The 17,972-nt window shown below is 59.3% G+C and overlaps 1 protein-coding gene across 2 annotated transcripts in view; it reads left to right on the plus strand.

Annotated features, from left to right (window-relative positions):
- Nucleotides 1-17,972, plus strand: part of GRIK1 (glutamate ionotropic receptor kainate type subunit 1) — a 192,360-nt gene that overhangs the window by 89,707 nt on the left and 84,681 nt on the right. For both annotated transcript variants that reach the window (XM_053657793.1, XM_053657792.1), the window contains exon 2: nucleotides 16,064-16,231. In XM_053657793.1, coding sequence (XP_053513768.1) covers nucleotides 16,064-16,231 — 168 coding nt within the window. The remainder of the gene's footprint in view (nucleotides 1-16,063; nucleotides 16,232-17,972) is intronic.

Here is a 17,972-nt window from a genome sequence, read left to right on the forward strand (position 1 = left end):
CACACGGTGTGAAGGTCTCCAGGACGCACCGGACGAGTAGCTCCCTGGGGACGGTGACACATATGAGCTTCGGGGGGTTTAAACACTTTGCCAGCGCTGTGATAGCTCAAATGAAAGAAAACGGTGGTGTCGTTTTTAATTTAAACACGTCACATGAGTAAATCTCCAGCGGCTGAAAACCACCGGCGGGTGCAGTGTGCATTTTCAGAGCTGCACATGGAAACACGTCGATAAAACGCCAGGACAGATCACAGTGCGAAGCCGTGTGTAACTCAGGTCTCCGAGCATCTCGTTTCCATCTCATCGGTTTTCCCCGTTGGGGTCACAACCTGCTCAGGACACGTCCCCCTCGCGAAGGGGACTCCGTCCGCCAAAGGCTTATTTAAAGAGTCTGTTTTCTGTTTCCTGGGAAACAGACAAAGTGCCATTAATAAAGGAAAGTGCTGCTAACTGTGCGGTTTTGCACGAACCACCAGAGAACACAGGCCACGAGGCCCTTCGCCTCCGTGCGTTTCCGGTGAAGGCGGTGGAGAGGGTGTGGCGGAGCGGCCGTCGGCGCAGCCCAGGGACAGAGGCCGACAGAGGTTGTGTTCCCTCTGGTGGCCCCGAAGGAGGCGTGTGAGGCCAGAGCGGCCACACGGACGCCAGCGTGTTTGCACAACGGCAGGGAATTAGGCGTGTCTGAGTCACACGTGTTTAAAAGCCTGCTGGGAAGAGTGGGTGTGCCATGCGTGACTCGGAAATGGTGTGTTTTGGTGCCGGCCCGCTGCCTGCCTGGACTCGCGGTGGCTGCGCGCTGGTGTTCTCCACAGGTTTACACAAATACCAGTGGCCTGTGTCCCCGTGCGACACCCTGGAGTCCTTCCGGTTCACGACGCCGACATTGGAACCGCTGCCCGCGGGCGTGAACCGCAGACCCAGACGCAGACGCCCGCTGAGAACCAGGTTTGAGCGGCGACGTCCAGGGTTTTCAGTGAGCAACCGCGTGTCCCGGGCACCCGTGTGACCAGCCGGCCGCCTGCTCAGCACAAAGACACACGCGTGTGCCGGGCCGAGCCTGTGAAAGCATGCGCCATCCAGCTCTTCGAGAGCAGTCGCCAGGCAGAGTTGGCATCGGCCAAGAGGCAGAGCTGCACCCTGCTGGGCAGGAACGCGCTCGCTGCGTCGGGAGCCCGGGGACGGCCCAGGGAGCTCGTGGGATTCCCCGCATCAGTCATCCCCAGATCTACGTCCTTCATGATCAGTTCAAATCAGTCCCCACATTGGCTCCCAGTCTCTGCGGGCAGGAAGTAAGGAAACGAGGGGAAGGGAACAGAGAGGTGGGGCCCCCGCCACCTGAGCGCAGCCTCGGCTCCCAGACTGAGCGGGAAGAGTCCAGGCGAGGGAACCGCTCCAGACTCCACCCGGCACCTCCCACCAGGTGCCCTAACATGGTCAGACTGAGCAGAGGCCCTTGACTTCCTGTCACTCCCTCAGGGGTCCCTCTGTCCTTGCGGGAGCCACTACCAGAGGTGGGGTCACCGGAGGGGAGTGCAGGGCAGGGGTCAGAAGTCATGGTCTCTGAAAGAATCCGCGTTCACTGCTTCGCTCCCCCAGTGGAAAGACGCTTTATTTCACCCTATTGGCTTCACGTTTCAGAGCCAGTCTCGAAGCACAGATGTCTGAGAGGGCTGGGGCACGTTCCATAAATAGTCCAGGGGCAGAGGGCTGCAGGCCTCGGATTTTCTGAGCCCACGATGGCGGTGTCTCGGTTCCACCATGCAGTCCGCTGCAGATGGACAAGACGAAGTTCATTTGAGTGTGCAACGAATTTAAAGTTTGTGTCCAAACTACCAGGAAGTGAGTTCGCAGTGTCCCTAGTTCTGATGCTTTGCAGCCGGGCAGATCTTTCCCTCATCTGAGCGACCGTGCGGAAATCTGTGCACCGGTGACCTGTGACCCTGTGACCCTGTGACCCACTCCAGAGGGAGGGTGGAGTGAGTGCTGTAGTGAGGAGTCTTCCCTGACGACCTGCTCTGGGAATCCAGGCATCAGATTTTGAATTTAGAAATCATGTCTGCAAAAGTTGGCTATATCTTTTTTTGGTGCAGTTCCCTTTAAATGGCATTTGGGGAAACAGGACAGTCTGAGCTGCCACCAGGGCCAGATGGCTTTGCGGAAGGGAGAGTCCTGTCTCATGGACGCAGGGACCCTGGGGACACTGCCAGGTGATACTGACTCTGCCTGGAGGGCCCCAGCAGCCGTACGACCTGGTCCTGGTGTGTCCTGCAAGCCCCCCGCTGGTCAGGGGAGCAGCGTGAGGCTCTCTGAGCTTCGGGGGGAAAACGAGGTTTTCTCTGGGGCTGTTACACTAGACAGTGGTGCTTGACCTTAGACGATACTTTCACCACCCGCGGTTTTTTCTTCTTTCTTCTGCCAATCTGTAAAAAGACAGGAAGCTCCGGCATCGCCTTCTCCCGGTCCCCAAACACCCTGTGCATCCAGGGACCGTGTCACTTCCAGCCCCAGGCCGAGCCCGGTGGCCCCAAGCTTCCCTCCACTCTCCCCGCTCCTGCTGCGGCTCCGGGGGGGCCCACATCTGGTTCAGAGCCAAAGCATCTGAAAACAGTCGTGTCTTTCTTGAACAACTAACTCATCTGTCCATTTAACCAACACTTTCTGTGGCACCTGCAATGTGCTCAGGAAGCAGTAAGTTCTGGGACATTCTGTGCCAGCAGCTCCCACAGTGAGAGACGAAAGCGAACAAGTGCCCACGCCGCTGCACTCAACTCAAGGCGTGCACCGCCCCCCCGACCCCCACTGTCGGCAGATGCGAGCTCTGGGTGCCCTGCTGTGCTGGCACAGTCTTCACGGCAACACCGAAACCGTCACCGGGGGCCCGGGCCCCTCATGCTGCCTGTCCTGGTCGCCTTGTCTTGTCTCAGTTCGGGGGCTTGGAATGCCAGTAGGGTGACATTTGCCCCAGACTGAAGCAGAGGAATACACTCTGTTCTTGTTCCACCATCAGACACAACTCGCCCTCCTGGCTCTTTTTGTTTGTTTGTTTTAGAGGAGAAAGGGAGAAAAAAAGGGAAAGACATCAATGTGTGGTAGCCTCACTCCCTACTGGGGACCTGGCCCACAACCCAGGCATGTGCCCAGACTGAGAATCGAACTGGCAACCCTTTAGTTCTCGGGCCGGCACTCAGTCCGCTGAGCCACAGCAGCCAGGGCTCCCCTGGCTGTTAAACATCAGGACAGAAGAAGAGGCCCACAGAACAGCTGGGCCGGCCAGAAGGTTCATCTGGTCTTTTCTGTACGACGGCTCTAGTAGCCCATTTAAGGACTTAGTTGTCCTTAACTTCATTCAAGACACGGTTGTCAGATTGTATTGTGACCATTGTCCTACCAGCATGCATAAAAAAACATCAAAATTGGTGAATTTTAGTGCAACCATCTTAATATTGAAGATGGAGGAAGATACATGACATTTCTGGTGTATTACGCTTTATTATTTCAAAAAAAGTAAGAATGCAGCTGAAGCACAAACAAAGATGTGAGCAGTGCACGGAGAAGGTGCTGCGACGGGCCGACCGAATCAGAAGGGGTTTGTGGAGTTTCCCGTGGAAGATGCTCCACGGTCCGGTTGCCCAGTCGAAGTTGGTAACAATCGAATCGAGACATTGATTGAGAACGATCGATGTTATACCACTTGGGAGACAGCAACACACTCAAAATATCCAGATCAATAAAGTTATGGGTGAAAGATAAAAACACGTCTCTTATTTTACAGCAAAGAGCCACACGACCTTTTTGGCCAGCCCAGCACAAAGACCAGGCCGCGACTGGGCTCTGATGCCCGGGCCTCACCCAGCAAACGGTGCGACCGACCGACTGGCCGACCGACCGACCGCAGACACGGCTCCAAGATGAGCTCAGCCCTGGAAGACTTACGCTCAGCTGCTATTGACGCCCCTCAGAGAGAGGAGCCTGGAGCTATTTGGGGGAGGGAAAGCGGCTCATCTTCAGGGCAGGGAGTCCAAGCTGGGGACCTGGGGGGCGTGGGAGAAGAATCCAGCCTTGATTTTTCCTCGTCAGTCAGAATCCTGAACTTGGGGAGACAATCTCAGCCGTCCCTGTGACGCACAATGTGCCACATCCAGTCCCGCAGAAAGCTGGGTCGGTGACAGCGGCCCACCTGTGCTCTCCAAGGTGACTTTGCAGAGGCTCCGAATCTGAGTGCAGTGGGTCCTGATCTCCCCGGCGCCACCGCGATGGAATCCTCGCCGCACTAACCAGGTCACACCGAGTGCAGGCATTTGCCTGTCGCCGGGTATTTGAAGGCCTGGCACACTTGTGGCGTATACTTCGGGGGACTCGCCTGAGTCACAGTTCAGCCCCCGGGGCATCCCCCCCCCACTCGCCCACTGAAGGTTTCCGGCCCCCGCTATGGGAGAACCAAGCCACGGCCGTGGGGAGCAGGTCAAGGTGCGAGGAGGATCCGCGCCAGACCCCGCCGCCCTGCGTGTGCCCGGAACAGGCGGGGACGTGTCAGAGAGAGAACGGGCAGGCTCTGCGGTCAGAGAGCCCGGTCCACTGGCTGGGCCCTGGGGGCCACACCGAGGAGCAGGTGCCCCGAGAACGGGGCTGGAAGAGCAGGCGGGGCCGTGTGGCCCGAGGAGCGGTTGGCGCTCTTCTCCACCATCGCCGAGAACAGTCACTAAAGGTTCTGTGGCTGAGCTGCGAGGTTAAAACATTCTTTAAAGAAAATGTGCTCGTTAAGCTTGTCCCAAACGGAGTCACCTCGGCATCTGCTGCTGCCTGCCTTCCGAGGCCTGGGGATGGACGGAAAGGGGGTCGGAGCCGGCACCGGAGGGGACCCTGCAACCAGAGGGACGTCACGCAGAGCAGAACACCCGGGGACCCGGGCGCCCGTGGCAACGCCGCAGGGAAGGAGGCGTCTCAGAACGACGGGGCGAGGATGTGTTTCAATGGACAGTGGGGGGGAATCGGAAACTGTGGCACCGTTCCTCATACAAAAATCAACCCCAAATGAATTAAATGTCTACGTGCAAAAAGGAGCTCATACAAATACTGAGAGAAAACATGCCTGGATTTCCTCACAACCCGAGTGCGAGAAAACCCGGTTCAAACACTGACAAACACGGCTCAGTCGAAACCTTTACAACCCCGCATAACAAAACCTTCAAGAAATGTATCCGCACACGGCTCCCATTCGTTTACTGAACCAGCAGTGGGGCCGGTGCTCGGGGTGACGAACGTCCACGCGTCCAGGCAGACACGGAGCGTGTGTTGGGTGGCCGCCACGGGACTCGGTGCTGCTCCGGGGGGGAGCACGGTGCCCGGGAATCTGCGTGTCCAGCCGGGGCCTTTAACTTTCTTCTGAGCCGGCCGTGGGACGTCACCCCTCCTCCCCCTCCTTACTTAGGTTCCCACCTGGTACGTTTCCGATGAAGCCGCGGGCTGCGCACTGAAGACCCTTCGTGAGAACGAAGGAGCATAGAAAGAAGGAAACACTTTTAAAAACAGAAATAAACGTGATCGTGCCTGCGTGAGGGACCCTATTTTCGTTTACAGAACCTCTTGCGAGAAAATGAGGCAGAATTCGGTAAATCCCATGCCAGGGTTTTCCCGACTCGCTTATTTTTATTCGAGGGCATGTGGTGAGAGCCTTCCCCTGAGAGAACACCGTGAACTTCACCCTGACACGTCACCGCACACGAGGCCCCTGCGCCCCTCGTGACCAGACGTTTGCCAATGTCACCCGGAGCCTCGTCCAAGGGACGGTTTACTCCCCGCAGCCAAGGCCTGGGAAGTGCGGACAGGCAAACTCGAGAACGTGCCCAAGGACCCCAGAACCGGCCAAGCGGACAACAGCAATCAGCTTCCCACCACGGTCCCTGTGGGGACAGGTAAAATCCCCAGTGAGATTCTGCACGAGAAAAGCAGCTGACGGGCAAGTTGCAACATGACAGGTTAATAAAAATGGCCCACGAGCTCCGGAAACGTCTGGAATAAAATTAAAGTGTCGGAGAGGCCGATGCGCCCCCAGGACACGCCTGTCTCCCGGGAGGGCCGGTGCCTGTTCACATTTAAGTCACCTGTTTTCCCAACCACACGACATTTGGAAAATGGTTCTAGACCTCCAGGGATGGAACTAGAAAAGACTTTTTCCCTGACATGAATGTTTTTAAAACATATTTCCCGGGCGGGAGGGACCCCGCCACTGCCCATCCCACACGTCCCGGGACCCGACCTGCACCCGAACTCCAGCAAGTGCACCTCAACTTCGAGCCCTGGTGCCAGAGGGGGTCCGATCAGCACCACAAAACTGCGGGCTCTGATTTCCAGCCGTGGCCGGAGACGGCCGCTTACAGGATGGGCCGGCGGTTTCTGGAGCTTCCGCCTGCATAGCATTCCCTCCTAAAGCCGAGCCACGCCCACAGCGGACAGCCCTGCGAGCCACCCCTCGCCCCCCACCTCGCCTCCTGCAACCCCTCACGCTCTGCGCAGACGGGACCGGCCACCGTACTCCCCTCGGCGCACCCCCCACACCCCTCCCAGTTCAGACCCTCTCCCTGCGAAACCGTCCTCCTCCTCGCGTCGCCCCAGCCAAGCCCCTGTGGACGGGCCACCCACACGGAGCCTCCCACCTGGGCCGCCCCCGCCCCCGTCCCCTCGGTCCCCTGTCCCCTCGGTCCCCCTCTTCGTCTTTAATCACACCTGCCGCACCGCCTGTTGTCATGTTAAACACCTTCCTCCAGCGTCTTCCCCCCACGGCTGTCACTCACCTGAAGGCAGTGGCAGGCAGACACCAGTGGGTGTTGTCGGCGAACCACACGTGAGCGAGAACCTGCTGCCACACGGAGTCTGTGTCCCCTCACGGTCTAACGTGGCTTAGGCGTGTGCTGGCCTGAATCTATCACAGAGCGTCATTGACGGGACCGATCTAGTTTCATCTGAAAATGTTTTTCACAACATCTAGGGGGTTTTGTTTCTTTTTAAAAAACAACTGTACGAGTAAGAACCGTACCAGACGACCAAGTTCTCTTTAAACTCTCTGACCTCAGGGGCTGCTTCTATGGTGACTCAGGACAGGCAGGTGCGTTAAACATTGTCACCTTGCACGACTCAGGGACTCCTGTTCTCTCCAGTGTGGCCTCTCTTCGGGAACCACTCAGAGATGTCAAATCTACGGTGGAAAGAAAAAGTCGTGCGTGTTTTCAAGTTCATCACTAATGGCTTTGACACAACGTATTTTTGGAAACCTCTTAGGCACAGTGTATCCCTTTTGGCTCTTCATGTGGCAGAATGGCTCTTCTGGGGGCCACTCGGTCACACCGGACACCTGCCCCCAGGGACCGTAGGGATCCGACCACCGCCCCTCGGCATCACGAGTTCGCAGCCGGGCAGGCATGTGTGTTTCCGAGTGCACGACTGGGACTTCTTCGGAGGCGGTGGGTGCTGCGTGCTCCAGTTTTAAAGGCGACTTTATGAAAGAGTGAGCACACATCCACACGCATGAGCAGGTGAGGGGTGAGGAACACGCGTGAGGCACTGCTGGTCAGTGAGCACACGGGAATCTCCGTGACCGGGCCCCTGCTCCTGCCCAGCGCAGCCGGCTGCAGAGCTCGGTCCGAGTCCTGGTGTGTCGGTGAGGCCGGCCCTGGCTGTCAGTCCCAGCACACTTGGCCGTTTCCCGACAACCCACCCGGGTGGTTTTTGGGGGGACTGGCTTCCCAGAACCCAGCAAACTGAGTTTTTAAGGAGCAGCAGGGCTCAGAGCAAAATCAACGCGGAATAAAGAAGGCCTCCCTGGGCGGGGAGTAATGGGCAGGTGCGGGAGCCCCGCCCCGCCCAGCGCGTGTTTCAGGCCTTCAGACGGTGTGGCTGGCAGACTGCCCCGCACGGTCACCGTGCCACGCCGAGGCCCCACGACCTCCCCAGCTGGGGCCCTGCCGCTCGGGAGTGAACACAGACCCGGCTCCGCAGCCCGGTCACCCGGGGGCCACCTCGGTCCTCTCCAACGGGACAGCACAGGTCTCACAGGAGCACGGGAGGAGGAGACGCTAACAAAGACCCTGGTGGGGGGGGTTAGTTCCCAGTGCAGGTGCGGCTCTGGGAGGCAGGTGGGCACAGTTCCCTCTCCCCCCCGGGAACCTGCCGGCCTCAGAGCCCCATGCGCGGCTGGCCTCCGGTTCCCAGCCCCCCGCGGCCTCCTTCTTCCCTGGCAGTTCCTCTCCGGTCTCTTGGCTGAACACCGGCTCTGCTGGCAGAAATGCAAAGTGGGTGCTTTGAAGCCTCGCCCGGCAAAAGCCCATTTCAAACAGCCCCTGCTCAGGTGCCTGTCCTGCGGGAACATGCCCTGGGTTCCCTGCCCCGCGGACGGAGACCTCAGAGCCGAGGTGGCCGGGTTCTGCCCGGACCCTGGGCGAGCCCCAGGCGAGGACTGGCCGGCCACTGCAGAGGGGACTTCCTGACAGACGGGGCTGCTGGCGCGGAAGTGGACCCGCTGCGGGTGGAGAACTCGGAGCCAACACGCCTGTGCCCCGACCCGCGCACACTCCCTTCAGCCGCGACACACGCTCAGTGACCCACAGAAGCCACACTGACGTCTAAACCACACTTTTCCTTTTGTAAAAATGCCCATTTAACGCATATTTAAACTAATTTATGAAACATAGCCTTAAGACTAATAGTAGCAGTTTTCAGATACTATCTGATTTTTATGACTTTTTCTGAGGACGAAAACACCGCTGTACCCATTTCCCAGGTAAAGACACCAAGGCCACGGGATGCACCTGCTGCCAGCAGCTGCTCCTGTGGCCCCGGAGGGAACCGCCCCCTGCCCACCTCGGCGCCTCCCTTCCTGGGAACAGTCGGGGAGGGGGGAGGGGCGGGCGTCGGGGCGGACGAGGGGCGGGGACCCCCGCCTGTCTGGCTTCCCTCCATCGGCAACTGAGGCCTGGCCGAGGCGAGACCTGTAACCGACTGAGCTGCTGCTCCCAGGGGCCTTCGCCACTTCCTGGGTCCCTAGACTTGTAATGTCCTTGCCGGGCCACCGTGAAGGAGAGAGACGGGCGGCTTCTCCTCCTGTGTCACTCGGCCGTCCTGCAACTCTGGGAGCAGTTGGATGGAGCCTCCATTCCCCCGGCCCCTCTTCCACGGACCCGGCCGGGAACTGCTGTCTTCAAAGAGGTTTTGGTTGCGAGGGGGCCCAGACCCCCCTTTGAAGGGTGGCCGTGCGGCTGCTCCGTGACGTCCTGTGCCTCCTTCTCGCTCAAGGTGGGGGCACGTGCACCCTGCCCCAGGCGACAGAAGGTTCCAAGGGCAATGAAGGAAGAAAACACCTTCGGTTCCGGAATATTTTCACAGCGTGTGGAAAGGAGAAACACAGGGTTTGCAACGGGAGGAACCGGGCCGGCCGCCAGCCCGCGGCTGCGGCTCCTGAAAGGAGGGATGTGGCTTCACCCGCTTGTGTGTCCCCAGAGCCCGGAGACACGTCTGCCACATCACAGGCGGGGACGAGCGTCTGAGGAGAGCACACCTGAGTCCCGGCTGCGGCTCCCTGACGGTCCCCGTGGGCTGGCCCGCCACCGACTGCCCCAGGGCGTCTGTCCCGTGGGCTGTGTCCTGCTCTGGGTGGACGCGGCCTCGGGGAGCAGGGGGGCCTGGCCCCGTGACCGGGGGGCACAGAGCCTTCCCCTCAATCCCCCTGTGTGAACAGCAGCCTCCTTCCCCCCAAACCCGCCCGCCGGGCTCTCTGGGAAAGGCAGGGACACGCCGGCTCTGAGAGCCCCGGGCGAGGTCCGGCCGGCCGGACGCCACCCGCCCCTGTCCCACAGCAGGCGACACGGGTGGCTCCACCTCGCGGCCGCCGAAGCAGCACGTTCACTGGGAAGTCCTCAAGTTTTCTCCTCCTGGTTTATGGTTTCTGCGCTGCGGTTATGGCTCTGTAATGGGCCGTGAGGCAGGCTTCGTGCGCGATTGTAATTACAGGCGATTACGGTTCACGCTCTGCGTCTCGGCGGTTTCATGGACAATTAAATGAAGTTTCTGGCAGTGCGGCTGTGACTCTGACGGTCGGCGTCCTGACAACCTGGCAGGCGAGTGGGCTCCACGTCTGTGTCTGATCCGCATGGGGGGGCGCAAGCCCCAGCTGCTCCCCCCACGGGCCCAGCCCCACTCGCAGCGTTTCCCACCCGTTTGTGCTGCCAGGACGGGCCGGCAGGGCCTCCCTGAGCCGCAGTGGCACCGACGCCAACAGTCGCCCGGGACAGCACGCTCTCCTCGCAGGGAGAGCGACACCCCGCTATCCCCTTCCCCAGCCAGGGCGGTGCTGTCCTGTCACTCCTGCCGGCGTGCACACAGGAGGAGCAGCGTGCCCCTGGGGGGCCGGACCCTTCCTCACTGCGCCTTCGCCTCCTTTCTTCTCACCGAAGGGCTCCTGCGCAGGGTCGCCAGCCCTCGGTGACCCGGCAGGTGCCTAAGTACCCGATGAGGGACACCTGCGCGTGGGCTGAGCGGGCTCTGGGACAGGTGTCGCTGATACTGCGAACACCCCGCATGGCAGGAGAGCTGAGCGTGTGGCCCGGACTCTGGGGGTCGTAAAAGGACTTCACGTAACAGCGTGAAAAGGAAATGAATCAACAAATGCCCGGTTTCCACTCTGAAGGGGCGTCGAGAAAACTCGAGCGACGCCCAGCTGAGAAGACACGGCTCCCAGAGCGAGAACGTGAGCAGCCCTCACCGGGGCCCCGCGGCCCCTCCCTCGGACCCTCTGCGGGGAATCGGAGCCTGTCTGCTCCTCCACCCGACGGGCCACGCCCCGCGGACAGGGTTCGTGCCGTCCACGTGAGCTCAGCGCTCTCGCAACACCACCGAGGAAGTGCGGCCTCCTGAGCACGCGGCCGCGTTCTTTACAAAGAAGCCACACACCCTCCCCAGACAGGACGCCCAGGCTCCGCGTGACGCGGGCCCCCCCAGCTGTGCGTGGGGCGCAGCCTCCACCCCAGGCTCAGGGCCCGTTGCCGAAGCCGAGGGCTTCACTGGTGGGACGGCATCTCCTGCCACACACGTCCCCACGTGAGTCTCAAGAAAACTGATGCTTGCGTCCCTGGGAGCAGACACGGCCCTTCGGACCCACGGGCGGAGCCCCGCTGCTGGGCTGTGTCGGCTCCCGGCGGCAAGTGCGGAGTGCGGCCTGGGGACCCGACGGCCGCTCTGCCGGCTCACACTCACGTCGTTGGCGGAGCTCCGAGGCCAGCGCCGAGGAAGAGAGGGCGGCGTCCTGGCTCGGAGTCGTTGGAACAGGCTTCGCGGAGCACGGGGAGAGGAGGAGCGCAGTCAGGGGAGGGGGAGCGCCGGAGGGTCGGGAGCAAGCCCCCCCAGCTCCGCATCGCCCCAAACACTGGCGCAGGCGGGTCCGGTCCCGTGCGCCTGACCGTGGGTGGGCTTCAGGCCCCCACAGTGTCCACCTTCTCGGACAAGCCCCTGCCGGGCAGGCGGCCAAAGCCGATGGCGACTCTCTGCTTCTCCCTCTGGGAAGCTGCTCGCCCGTGTTAACGTTTCAGCAGCTTTCCTCTCCACACGCCCCCGATTTTCATCATCTCGGAAATTCGGGAGATTATTCTAAAGCTGCTGATGAGCAAATGAAGAGACAATGGCTTACCACGTTTTAAAACACCATGAAAAATTAAGTCACATTTTTCTTGAAAAACAAAGACTAGTAATAAATTTAATGGTTAAGATTCTCTACTAGGCACAAGAGCATGGAGTTCCCTCAGCTGGTAATTCAACTGTTTGTTGAAGAACGCATCGGCGTCCGCAAATTTCACAATGAAGGGAATGAACAAGATTTATTTTTTTGTTTAAAGTGGGAAATATCCAAATTATGCATATTTTAAAGATTTTATTTATTTTTAGAGAGAAGTAAGGGAGGGAGAAAGAAAGGGAGAGAAACATCAATGTGTGGTTGCCTCTCACACACCCCCTACTGGGGACCTGGCCTGCAAGCCAGGCATGTGCCCTGACTGGGATTCGAACCAGCGACCCCTTGGTTCGCAGCCTGTGCTCAATCAACTGAGCTACACCAGCCAGGGATCAAATTATGCATTTTCACAAGTAAACTAGTAAAAATATCTTCTTACCAAGTACTTGATGTTATGTGAGGGCAATTTAAAATTGAGACAGATATAAAGAACAAGCTAAAGGTCCTGTGTGGTCCGATTTCCCAGAGTAAACTGCTAATGGTCCAGTAACTCCTGGACGGTTCCTCGTCACAGGCTCCAGACAGGAGCAGGCAGCTGCAGCCCAGCCGTCCCTGTGGGTGGGGACTCCAGCGACGGTTCTGGAGGCCACATGGCACTTGGGAAGCAGCAGTCTTTCCCGGAGACGCCCCTGAACTGAACAGGAAGGCCCCAGCGGTGGGGGCGGGGGCACCACTGTCCGGAGGCCCGGCTGCAGGCGGCACCTTGAAGCCCCACGCCCACCCACTGTCTGAAGCTCTTGGGGGCCTCAGTCTAGTCTGCGGTGCACTCACGTGTTCCGGGGGGGGGCTCTGTCACCTTGAAGTGACCATGCCCAGCGCAGTGCCTGACACGCGGGGCTGCACCCCCACAGCTTGCAGCCTAGCTCGGGGCAAGGGGACGGGCTTTCTGAATCAGAGGGAGGCTGAGAGCCGTCCGGACCCCGGTGTGAGCAGAAGAAAGGGACGGCTCCACCTCAGAGAGGCTGCGTCTCACACGGAAGAAAAACAGCAATTGGCCAAGAAACGTGGGCACATGGCTTCAGAAACAAAAACCGCGTTTGCATTTAATGACCTGTCAGGGTTGACGGAGCTGGGGTCTGACAGACCCTGGAGGGGAGTCTCTCTACTCCTGGGGGAACTGCTGTGCTTTCTGCCCCTTTTCTCAGGCAGAAACCGCAGCTGGGAGACCCCGACTGGAAATCAGAGGGTCCGAGTGCAGTGAGGTCTGGGGCAGTGCAGGCGTCTGTCCTGCTCGAAAACACTTTCAAATGAAGAAGGGAATTCGGAGTCACCCTTCCAACACAATCAGCTTTTAACCAGTGTCCCCGCAGTCAGCCCTGGGCTGCGGACATCTGCAAACAAGTCAGGACGCGCGACCTGCTTCTTTAGAAAGAGGGACGAGCTGCGGGGAAGTCTCGGGACGTGAGTTATGCCGGTTGGTCCTGCGGGGAGTTTCGGCCTCAGCTCGAGCCGACCCCCCAGGGGACCGGGGGGGCTCTGCGCCTCCGGGCACAATGGGGCGGCCACGCGCGCAGAAGCTGCTGGAAGAGGCCGAGTGGACGCGCCCGGGGTCTCGCCGCCAAGGGTTCTGCTGACGGGTGAAGATCCAGCTGCTGGAGGGGAAGACCACCGCGGGGACCCACTGCCCACCTTCCCTCAAAGAGACTGGCCGAACACTCGGAACCTCTGTGTCTCACGTTCTTCGGAAAGAATGCAGTCGAGTTTAGGTAAAGTATACTGCTACAAAGAAATGCAAAAACTGATAAACTTCAAGGCACAAACTCTGTTCTCTAAAGCTCAAAACAGTCACTTTTTGATGGAGAACCCCCGAAGTTTCAGGACCTTGCCTTGCCCGTTGACCCTTTTTTTGGAGCACAGATATGAACCATTTATGTCCACGAGTTGTGAGCACTTGACACACTCTTCTGACTCCTGCGAACGACAGATGTGTGCAGCCCTGCAGGGCCTTCCCTCCTGTGTGTTCGCGTCCCGTGTCCGTGTGTCCTCCACGGCACCTGACACGCAGGCCCTGTTCCAGTCAGGTGCATGCTGTGGTGACGGGACATTTGTGCACGGTGTGACATGGTCCCCATACCGTCTGTCACCGTCTGTCGCTGTGGAATCACAGTGACATTTCTGACCACTGCAGTGGCCCCCAGGACTCACCTTCTGACTGGCCGTGTGGGCCCCTTCATCCTTCCTCCTGGTAACAGCCGGTTCGCTTCTTATTTCCAGGAGGCTGTGCGTGCCTTGTTTTGCTCGTTTTGTCTCCAGATTCTACATGCCAGCAAAGTCACATGGTCTTTGACTTTGCGCGTCACCTAGCATGACGCCCTCTGGGTGCTTCCCCGAGTCCTGCGTGGCTGAGTCACCCACTGTCATTCCAACACTAGATGCTTCCACACCTCGGTCACCACACCCAGCACCGTAGCGAGCACGGGGGCGCCTCTTCCAACGGCCATTTCTGTTTCCTGCCTTCTCGCGGGTCCTGCTCTCACGTGTCGGGCAGAAGCCTCCGGTGCACCCCGTTCTTGTTCAGGAGAGACCTCTCCGTGCACAGGTGCAGGTTCAGGGCGTCTGGGGCAGGAGGGGGGGCATGGACCCGCCGCTCAGAGGGCCCTTAAAACAGACCAAGAGAGCAGCTGCTGGAGCGAACGCAGGGAAAGACCGCAGCCAGGCTGGCCGTGCTCCAGGGCTCCTGCCGCCTGCCGCCTTCAGAGCTCCGCCCTGGGCACAGTAAAGCTGTCATTCACTGAGTTTTCTGCACGAAGCGAGGCTCACGTCATCCCGTGGAGCCACCGCTGAGTCAGAGGCCTGGGGATGGACCTGAGGCCCTGGGTCACCGGTCTCTCAGCGTCACTTTCTCGGCAACGGGGCCAACAGCGGACCTGGTTCTTGCCTGTCAATCAATTTCAAGAGTACATTTCCCTGGAGACACGTTTGCATTGTCGCTTTTCTCGTGGGTGTTTCTGTCTTAGACACGTGCGAGCATTTGCTTGTAGGTTTTCCTCACGTGCCTTAATTCTGTGCCTGGGGGGGTGGGAGGGCAGGACAGAAATGATCAACGACAGCGAGCGTTTTGCACCCATCCGGGCTCAATTCCAACGCAGACTCCACTGCTGACCAGCCATGACAGTGGACATCTGTTTATCGTCTCTGAGCCTCAGTTCACTCCTCCAGAAAGTAGGGGCAAGAGTGTCGGCCCCAGGAGACAACTAATCAGAGGGGTCACAGGATAATAAAATGGAGAGAAGACACCTCCCACAGAGAAGGAGCTCGAAGCGCTGGGGGCCCAGTAGCACATGAGGGGCAGTGAGCTGTGGACAAGGCCCTGAGTCCCAGGGGCCCCCATTCATGTTTTTTCCAAGGAAACTGGGATGGCGGGTGCATCAGGGAGCGAGTGCAAGGCCTCTGCCGTTCACCTGTGTCTGCCGGTGCCACAGGACAGCTCTTAGCGGGAGTCAGTGTGCAGTCAGTAATCCTCAGTAATGGCCCCTGGAGTGCGGGAGGCAAATTCACAGCCGGACTCCCTGATGAGGCTTACGCGCCAGTCGGCCTTCTGCACGCGGCTTGGGAGCTGACCCTGTGTCTATGATGCCTGTTATTCTTGTTTGGGGGATGGGGAGGGGGACATGCTTCACCACAGACTGGAGGCTTCTGCACAGGGCCGAGGGGTTTTTGAAGACAAACGACCTTGAGTCAGCTCGTGTCGGCTCGTGCACTTGGGAAAGTACCAGAATGTGAGATGGCCGCTCAGAGGGCCCTTAAAACAGACTGAGGGAGCAGCTGCTGGAGCAAACGCAGGGAAAGACCCAGCCAGGGGCTGGCCGTGCTCGAGGGCTCCTGCCACCTGCCGCCTTCAGAGCTCCGCCCTGGGCACAGCTGTGGAGACGCTTTTATTCCGGAATCTCCCGGCCTGCCAGTCTCCCTTGGGCCCCACCCCGCAGCGCCCATGGGCCCTTCACAGGGCAGGCTGTGCTTCTGAATTCAAGGCGCTTTGCCCTAAGGACGCGACCCATGTCCAGGTGTCAGCTGGACCTGGACCTGCATGTCCTGCGACCAGAGGGGGGAAGGGAGAGAAGCAGAGAGAAGCATCAATGTGTGGCTGCCTCTCACATGCCCCCTACTGGGGACCTGGCCCGCAACCCAGGCCTGTGCCCTGACTAGGAATCAAACCTTCGACCCTTTGCTTCGCAGCCCGGTGCTCAATCCATTGTGCCACACCAGCCAGGCGCTTTGGGCCTTTTATTTGAACCCTTTATATTCTTTTAATGAGACTAATGCTTCTCACGCATCTCTCTTTTGCTTCTGCAGGAGGGATTTTTGAAACTGTGGAAAACGAGCCTGTTAACGTGGAAGAGCTGGCGTTCAAGTTCGCAGTCACCAGCATTAACAGGAACCGGACCCTGATGCCCAACACCACGCTGACCTACGACATCCAGAGGGTCAACCTGTTCGACAGTTTCGAGGCCTCGCGGAGAGGTAACTGTAGCCGCACTTTCCACGGCTTCTCTGGGGGCCGTGTCTGCTCCACGGGTCGCCAGCCCTCGAGTGAATGGGCCCAGGGAGCCCGAGCCCTGTCCCGTTGGGCGGTGCCGGCTGTGTCCCGGGAGCAGGCGGGTAGCCGGCCCTGAGACCCCGCCCACATATCCGGCTCCGCCCACCACCCGAGACCCCGCCCACATATCCGGCTCCGCCCACCACCCGAGACCCCGCCCACAGGACCTCCGGTCCCGCCCCGGCCCCGCCCCGCCCCTCTGCGAGTCCGCGCTGGGCTGTGCACCCCAAATCTCCGGCCGGATGTGCGTTCCCTCCCGAGGCTGAGACGCCGCCGTGAAACGGGGCAGAGCCGTGGACGGACGGGCGCCTCCACGGAGCGCGGGGAAACGCCCGCGACACACCTCAGCTGCAGCCCACGGGCAGCAGCTGGCCAACCGCGGGGCTCGCCTTCACGACTCCTCCGAGCCCTGGTCCACCAGCTCGTGGAGAGAGGAGGTTGCAGATCCGAGTCCACGTGCTGCAGGCCCGCGAGTGACAGGGCGTCGTGTCACTCACAGCCCAAAACAGAAGAGGAGGAAAAGCACAGATATGGAGCCGCGCGGCAGAAACAGACAGACGGGGTCCTTGGGTCAAAGGCCAGCGCGCGATCCGCGGGCGCCCGGCGTGGGGACGCGAGCCGCTGCGAAAGTGGGTCGATCGGAATCAGGATTGAGTTTAGAAAGATGAAACCCGTGGGATCAATCCCTGCAGGCGGCCCTCCTGCCTCCCACCGGGAGAGTCCCCGAGAAGTGGCCTTGAGGGCCCGGCACACACAACGCCCCTCTTGTATCACAGACTCTCTTGTCACCGAAGCCCACGCACGCGGTTCTGCAACACAACAGCATCCCACTCACGCACACCGCGTGACGTCTCCGGGGCGATGTTCCAGTTAAAACTGCCAATTACCACCGCCGTCCGCTCAGCCCTCCGACCGTCCGCACTGAGCTCCTTCCACGGGGCCTGCGCCCACACTCGGCGCCTGGAGCCCGGCCTCCCGCCAGGGCTCCGAGTGGAAGTGGAGGCTGCTCCCGCCCAGAGCGGGCGGCTCTTTGTCTCGAAGAAACAAAAGCACCCAAACAAACTGGCTGCAGCGACTGCCGAGTTCAGGCTGACTTAGCAGCTGAGCACGGGTCGTTTCCACATTGAACTAACCCAGCTGGATGTGCCCGCCCGATGCGCTCTTCCCAGAGTCTGCGTGTTCTTTACAAACAGAACATGAAACTGTTTCCCAGGAGCAAAGATGAAAAGCAGCAGCATAATGACTGCGCTCTATGGCAGGGCCTTAGTAATGGCATTTTCTTTTAAAGATGGAGCTGCACATACTATTGCGTTGGCCAAAAAGTTCATTAGGTTTTTTCCACATGGTGGCTCTTGTGGTGCTTAAGTGTCTGTAACTTCATTTCAAGCAATTCTGTTAGACTGTATTGTGACAGCTGCCATATCAGCGTGCATTTTCAAAAAGCTGTCAAACTGGTGAATTTTTGTGCAGCCATTTTAATACTGAAGCTGGAAAAAGATACACAACATTTTTGGCATATTATGCTTTCTTATTTCAAGAAAGGTAAAAATGCAACTTAAATGCAAAAAAAAGAGAGAGAACGTTTTGCTCAGTGTGTGGAGAAGGTGCTGTGGCTGATCGAATGTGTCAAAAGTGGTTCGTGAAGTTTCTTGGCATTAGTGACAT

The sequence above is a fragment of the Artibeus jamaicensis genome, unplaced genomic scaffold (assembly GCF_021234435.1).
Source record: "Artibeus jamaicensis isolate MK-2021 breed Jamaican fruit bat unplaced genomic scaffold, CSHL_Jam_final scaffold_474, whole genome shotgun sequence".
NCBI classification, from domain to species: Eukaryota; Metazoa; Chordata; class Mammalia; order Chiroptera; family Phyllostomidae; genus Artibeus; species Artibeus jamaicensis.